Source organism: Engraulis encrasicolus, chromosome 8, assembly GCF_034702125.1.
Source record: "Engraulis encrasicolus isolate BLACKSEA-1 chromosome 8, IST_EnEncr_1.0, whole genome shotgun sequence".
Taxonomy (NCBI): domain Eukaryota; kingdom Metazoa; phylum Chordata; class Actinopteri; order Clupeiformes; family Engraulidae; genus Engraulis; species Engraulis encrasicolus.
In genome coordinates, this window is record NC_085864.1 from 13,127,608 (window position 1) to 13,135,107 (window position 7,500).

At 41.0% G+C, this 7,500-nt stretch overlaps 2 protein-coding genes across 2 annotated transcripts in view; both read left to right on the forward strand.

The window, feature by feature from the left end:
* serpine2 (serpin peptidase inhibitor, clade E (nexin, plasminogen activator inhibitor type 1), member 2) overlaps positions 1 to 3,645 on the forward strand; it is a 14,764-nt gene extending 11,119 nt beyond the window's left edge. The window contains exon 9 of the mRNA XM_063205001.1: positions 2,327 to 3,645. Coding sequence (XP_063061071.1) covers positions 2,327 to 2,364 — 38 coding nt within the window. The 3' untranslated portion in view covers positions 2,365 to 3,645. The remainder of the gene's footprint in view (positions 1 to 2,326) is intronic.
* A 1,860-nt stretch (positions 3,646 to 5,505) lies between these two features.
* The window catches only part of wdfy1 (WD repeat and FYVE domain containing 1), a 15,278-nt gene continuing 13,283 nt past the window's right edge, over positions 5,506 to 7,500 (forward strand). Inside the window, exons 1-2 of the mRNA XM_063205003.1 lie at positions 5,506 to 5,705; positions 7,182 to 7,249. Coding sequence (XP_063061073.1) covers positions 5,569 to 5,705; positions 7,182 to 7,249 — 205 coding nt within the window. The 5' untranslated portion in view covers positions 5,506 to 5,568. The remainder of the gene's footprint in view (positions 5,706 to 7,181; positions 7,250 to 7,500) is intronic.

Sequence of the window (7,500 nt, forward strand, 5' to 3'; positions counted from 1 at the left end):
ATTGTAGTGTAACATATGCATGTACTCAGAGGTGGAAGAAGTACTGAAGTTGTGTACTTAAGTAAAAATAGTACCCTGCGAAAAAATTACTCAAGCGAAGGTAAAAGTTGTACACCAAAAATGTACTTAAGTAAAAGTCCTAACTTTTAAATGTACTTTTTAGTACAAAAGTACAAGTAGACCTACTCGCGCAATGTCTGTCTCTCTCCATGTCTGCCTACTTCTCCATGTCTGCCTACTATCTGCAACTGTTTTTGGTTCTATTTGAACATGGAGTCCTGTTAATGTTTTTCTAAGTATCTTTTCTGTCTGGGTGTCAGTTTGGAAGAGGGGCAAAACATGTTATTCCATTAAAACCTTTAACTGAAAGAGCCTAGACTGAAGTAAGCAATATGTAGGCATAAAGCCTTAAAGTGATACTGTACCATTTTTGGAAATAAACTCACATTAAACTTCAGTTCAATTATTCAGTCCGACCTTTCTCCTGTACTTCCAGCCATTTTCTGAGTACGGCAGTACAAATTTTACCTCCATGCTAGCAGTTAACATTGAGATCTATGAGACCAGCTAGCCGCCAGCTGGTCTCATAGGACTCAATGATGCTAGCAGTTAACATTGAGATCTATGAGACCAGCTAGCTGCCAGCTGGTCTCATAGAACTCAATTTTAACTGCTAGCATGGAGGTAAAATTTGCACTGCCATACTCAGAGAACGGTTGAAAGTACAGGTGAACAGTAAAATCCAATCATTTAACTCAAGGAGAGGTGTAAAATGAGCTTATTTCCAAAAATGGGACAGTATCACTTTAAGTTCCCAGAAATGACCAACAGTGACCTGAGTAAAGTGAATATTGCATCCACCAATAATGCACAGGAGAGAGAGAGAGAGAGAGAGAGAGAGAGAGAGAGAGAGAGAGAGAGAGAGTGTGTGTGGTGTGTGTGTGAGAGAGAGAGAGAGAGAGAGAGAGAGAGAGAGGGAGAGAGAGAGAGAGAGAGAGAGAGAGAGAGAGAGAGAGAGAGAGAGAGAGAGAGGAGAGAGAGAGAGAGAGAGAGAGAGAGAGAGAGAGAGAGAGAGAGAGAGAGAGAGAGAGAGAGAGACAGAGAGAGAGAGAGAGAGAGAGAGAGAGAGAGAGAGCGCCTATACAGTGTTAACATAGCGATTTCACTTCTTTTTTAATGGACTTAACATGGGTGCATGGGTTCTATAATGTTTTCCAGCACTGTCAGATTTTTTTTCTGTCTAATGCGCAAACTATTTGCTGTCATTCAGAATCAGAAACATCAAAGGGTCGGCAGACAGCTTTCTCGTGTTGCTGCTGCGCATTTAACTTGAATAGTGAAGCTATAGGCTACTCTCCACACGTATTCCAGACGCCCAGAAGAAGGTCGCTAGAAGCTTTCATCTAAAAAATTACCGGAAAGTCGGAAAACTTGCCGTGTACGACAACAAAATGTGTTCAAATGTCAAGACTTTTTAGTCGCGCGCTGCTCTGTTTCAAAGTGAGCATGCTGTGCTTGGTCCCGCCTCTCTGCCCGCAGCTGAGGCTAATTCTACTAAAAAATCCACGCAACACAATAGGAAAACCTATAGATAAATGTAACTAGTAACTAAGTCTTGTTCCAGAAATGTAAGGAGTAGAGAGTACAGATAATTGTCAAGAAATATAACAGAGTAAAAGTAAAAGTCTGCATTTTTATTTTTACTTAAGTAAGTACAAATTCCAGAAAAAACTACTTAAAGGTACACTGTGCATGAAATGGTCAAAAAAGGTACTGCAACTAAGCTGCTCATTGAAACTGGGGTGCCTATTTGATATTTTCATGAAAGTTTACTAAGTAATAAGCTAATATTTTCTAGTACGGCCAAATTACAGTCATTTTTGCAGCTAAAAATGTCTTTCTGGAAATTCAAAATGACTGACCATGGAGATCATCCCCCTTTTCATGCATGGAAAGTTTAATTTTTCCAGTCATTATGAATACTTAGAATTTGATGGTGGTGGTAACTAAGAATGACAAAGGTAACATTAGTGAATGGGTAGCATGAATTCTGGAAATAAACAACTAAAAATCTTACACAGTGTACCTTTTAAGTACAGTAACGAAGTAAAAATACTTCGTTACGTTCCACCTCTGCATGTACTACATATACCCAAACGGCATACAGTACATCCACAGACACGTATGCTAACACAGACACGCACACGCTGTCATGAACATTCACATAGATATGCACGCACCAGCTGTCAGATGTAGTTCTCACACACACACACACGCAATATTCATTTACACGTGTGTAATATGTGTTTCTGACTATTTGTTTCAGGGACAATTCTCTTCGCTGGACATATCAATGAGCCTTGAGGCAGATGCCCATGTCCTGAGGAAGTCCACACACACACACATACACACACTTTCTCAAACTCACACAGCCTCAAAACACACTTTCTGAAACGCTCGGCCACAGTCACACATGCACACACACACACTGGAGAGATTTTCCGTCCGGTTCTGATGACTGATAAGGAGAATGGACTGCTATTTTTGTGCTCTGTGTTTGTGTTTGTATGTGTGTGTGTTTTTTAACTGATTTTTACCTGCCAGCTACAGTGTCTTCTGCTACCGTATCTTACTGCTTCATATGTTTGCACTTACACACATGTAGCCTACAGTACACAACACACACACACACACACACACACACACACACACACACACACCACATATAAATCATGTTGCACAATGCCCTTTGTAATTAACTTGTGTCATAATACATGGTGCTTACTGTGTCACATGGCCTTGTCATTCCGTCCACCTGTAACATGTAACAGTTTAGACCGCCATGTAAAATCCATAATCAAAAGGGGGGATTTCAAGACGCTAGCTTAGTCGTAAACCAGGTTAAGTTAACCTTTAGGTGGTAGTAGTAAATCATGTAATAGAAGAGCCAAGAGGCCTTATTTTCCTAATGAAACATCATACCTCTGTGGGCCATCTATTAGCCGGTTCATAACTACCTGGTTAACTTAGCTTGGTTTATCGGTTAATCAAGGGTGTTTTCCAAGAACATGGTTAAGTGATAAACCTGGCTAAATTAATTTGCATCAAGAGGTGAATCTGATAATAGACAGTCCACAGGTGTCATTTAGTTAAGAAAATTAGGACTCCATGCTCTTGTATTAGATGGTTTACCACTACCTCAAGCTTAACTCAACCTGGATTAAGCTACTACTTAGCCAGGTTCTTGGAATACTCCCTTGGCTATGTTTGGTCCGATTTGTAAACCATGTAACAGATTTTATTCAGACATTCGTTTGACATGTAGCGGCTCAGTTTTTGGGCTGCTTTGTGGACATAAACCTTTATCCCCTTCATTGTGTCCCACAAGGGGAGACTAGCTGTTCTTAAAAAAAAAAAACTAACCCACATGTTTTATTTGTTTTATGTTTTTAATGCCTTACATTTTTATTTTATATTCACTTTTGTCTGTGTGATAATCATTTTTATACTCTTTAAGGAAAGGGGTCTTTTTTAATATAAACTTGTTGAGCCTAGATTTGCCTAACATGTTGACAGACCTTCACACTTGCAGTATTGTATCCTGTGTGATATTTAATAAAGTAGGCTTTTTTCATTTTGGAATAACCTTGTGTTTTGCCTTCTTATTGATGTGTTGAATTTGCCACATCCAACATTATTGTCATCTCAAGATGTAATTACACCTGTTTTGTCTGAAGAATATTATTATTATTATTATTATTATTATTATTATTATTATTATTATTATTATTATTATAACCGCAACGGTAGGCCCTACTCATACAATTATCATCATCATTGTTTTTAATTTTACATAGTCTGTGCGCCCAAATTCAGTGTGACTATCTATGACTTATGCTAGACAATCTCTATCTCTTCTTCCTCTGCCTTCTTGCTATTTCTGCCTGTCCTCTCTACCTCTACTTTTAAATCCATCTCTAACAATGATTGTTTTTTTCCCATTTGTTAAGCACTTTGAGTTGCATGCCTTGTATGATATAGTGCTATACAAATACTATTATTATTATTAATAATACATTATTATTATTATTATTATTATTATTATTATTATTATTATTATAGTAGGGTAGTCATAGGTAAGCGGTTAGAGAATCAGACTTGTAGCCCAAAGGTTGCCGGTTCGACTTCTGACCCGCCAGGTTGGTGGTGGGAGTAATTAACCTCCCCCATCCTCCTACTGTACATGACTGAGGCACCCTGAGCATGGTACCATCCCGCCGCACTGCTCCCTTGGGGCGCCATTGGGGGCTGCTCCCCTGCACGGATTAGGCATAAATGCAATTTCATTGAGTGCAGTGTTCACTTGTGTGCTGTGGGGTGCTGTGTCACAATGACAATGGGAGTTTGAGTTTCCCAGTTGGGCTTTCACTTTTATTTATCTTTCAAAATTCTCCTCGTCTACAAGGCCCAGCACAACCTTCCACCCTCCTACATCTCAAGTCTCCTCCCGCTTTCAATTCGTCAATGCTCTACACTGTCCAGTTTTAAATCTAAGCTTCAGACGCATCTCTTCACTGCTGCATATTCATTACACCACTGACATGCACTTCCACTTCCTTTGTCACTTTATTTTCATTTTATTTTATAAACACAGCCTTGTATTCTACTTTATTGTTGTATAACTATTTTTATTTTTATGTATGTTTTAGTTATTCTCCATACTTTTTCTACTGTTCTTTTACTCTCTGTTTTAATGTAAAGTGAGCTTGGGTATCTTGAAAGGTGCTTAAAATAAAATCCAATTATTTTTCTCCAAGGGCCAAATTATGTAGAGCAAGTGAGGCTGCAGGCCAAATCAACGCCCCAACCCACTGAGAAACAAGTTATATGTCTGGACCGAGAACAGATTTTCGCTTTTCCGTCTTTCCTTCTTGCCAATGTCTGTAATGAGACTGTTAGCATAAGATCTAACTCTCTGTGAATACTTTGGAGATATATAACTCACTGAAGTTTTAGTGATCGAAAATCAAAGATATTTATGTTTTCATTTGTTCTGACCTCATGGTGGGCCAAATTTTAACCATACCCGTCCCGGATTTAGCCTGCGGGCCTTTGTTTGGAGACCAAGGGCTTCGTGTTTTCTTAAAGGTGCCCTGTGTGATATTTTTAGTAGTTAATTTCCAGAATTTATGGTGCCCATTCACAAATGTTACCTTTTTAACAGTCACTATTTAACCTAACAACAAATTCTAAGTAGGCCTATTCATTATCACTTGGGAAATTACTTGGAAAAATCCCCCAGTTTTCCCAATCATAATTTGATGGTGGTGGTATTGTTAAAAATGTAACATGGGCAGCGTGAATTCTGGAAATAATCTTGTAAATTTCACATAGTGCAGTTACTATTTGAACGACTGGGTGAGTCTTCACCATTCATTACGGTAATGATTCCAATGTTATGGTGAACTTCCTTGCTGGTCAGCTGATCTGTCCGTCTCGTTCGGTTAGAGCAGGATCTAGATAGCAAGACAGCTAAAGAGAGGCGTAGCAGAAGGGAAAATAACAACCATGGCGGCTGAGATTCACTCCAGGCCCCAGAGCTCCAGACCTGTTCTGCTTAATAAAATCGAGGGCCATCAGGACTCGGTGAACGCGGCCGTGTTGATCCCCAAAGAGGATGGAGTCATCACGGTTGGTGAGGACAGGTCAGTGCGATGGTGCCTGTTGGATGCAGCGACGTGCTAACGCCTAGCAAGCTGGCTAGCGCATCTCTATGGGTTAACCTGCCAGCCAGGCTGATGAAGAAAACAGACGGCCACTTCATTCTGGCTAGCGTCAATGGCAGGCTTTGCTAAGTCGATTTAGCCATGTCAATGGCTAATAAATCAACATCACTGTCTGTGTTCAGAAAGTTCGTGGTAATTGTTTGATTAATCGTCTCTAGTGTTACTGATGAGTTTTGCAGATTGCTAATATTAGCTAGCAAACAAACCCAAAGCGGTCTCCTCTCAGCGTCTTCTTCCCCACATTGAAATGTTATTCTTTCCCGTGGAGCTGTCATTAAGCTGGTCAGATAAGTAACTGCTATAGACATGTGGAGACAGGCATGACATTTGGAAACCAGTCCACGGACGGAGTAAAACACATTTGGCTGCCAGGTGCATTAATACGATGACACTTTCTTTTCCATGGACCGTTTTCTAGCAAGCTACGGCGGCCAGACACCTGTAAGGTTGCCCATCGCTCAAATTCAGCGTCAATGAAACGAATAGCTAGCTGGTCGTTTTGATTGTTCGGTTTTTTTATGCACACACAAGGAAATGTTTTGTCTCGTAAATATTTGTGATAACTAGAGTGTTCTTGTGCGTATGCAGTCAGTGCAATCACAACTCTCACCACCTAATTTGTAAAAGTTAGATTGTATCCCCGGTGTGACAGACCATCTGGTGTCTGGTAACAAGTTGTAAGCCCCTCCAGGTGTGAGAAACACAGCGATGTGTGAAACCTTAATTCTATTCATCTAAATCAAGAATGACGTTTTCTTATTACTCGCCACGGATCCAGAGATGTCATGTCACACCGGTAGGCCTAATAGCCTGGCCTATTATGGTGGTCTGATAGCAAATATCAAAGGGATAGCATAGCGTCGTCTGCCAGTTGTGCAATCACAGCTGCACTCACAATCTAAACTTGTTTCTTTAGTCAAGCTACATTGCACCTGTATTATTAACCTGTGTTATTGATATTGAGTGTGGTCTGATGGATGCCTCGACTGGGCTGGCGAAAAGTGGATTTAGTTTGACAGCGGCATCAGGCGAGGTGTTGAGTTATTGAACTTGGTGAAGTAGGCGAAGCAAAACAGCCGTGACTGTGTCGAATCCAAGCAGTAACAGTTACCTTATCAGCATCTGTAATTCACTTAATGCAACTGCAACATAATCACCAACCCACCCCTGAAGCTCCACACAAGATGGAACTCTTCTCTTCTCCTCTCCTCCTCTCATCTCTCCTCTCTTCTCTGATCTCCTCTCCTCCTCTCCTTTCATCTCCTCTCCTCCTAATCCTCCCCTCTTCTCTGCTCTTTTATCCTCTCCACTCCACTGCTCTACTCTCCTCCTTCTCTTCTCCTCTTTTCCTCCTCCTCCTCTCCTCTCATCTCATCTCCTGATGTGTGTTTCCAGGACGATTCGTGTGTGGCTGAAGAGAGACAGTGGACAGTACTGGCCCAGCATCTATCACACCGTCTCTTGTAAGTTCACACACACACACACACACACACACACACACACACACACGCACACATACACAGTCGCACATACCTCTTTCCCAACTTCATGCCATGTGTGTCCACAGCTTGTCCCCTGGTCTCCCGAATCAGTATTGCTACACTAGCGCATGCATGCACACACACACACACACACACACACACACACACACACACACACACACACACACACACACACACACACACACACACACACACACACACACACACAGAGG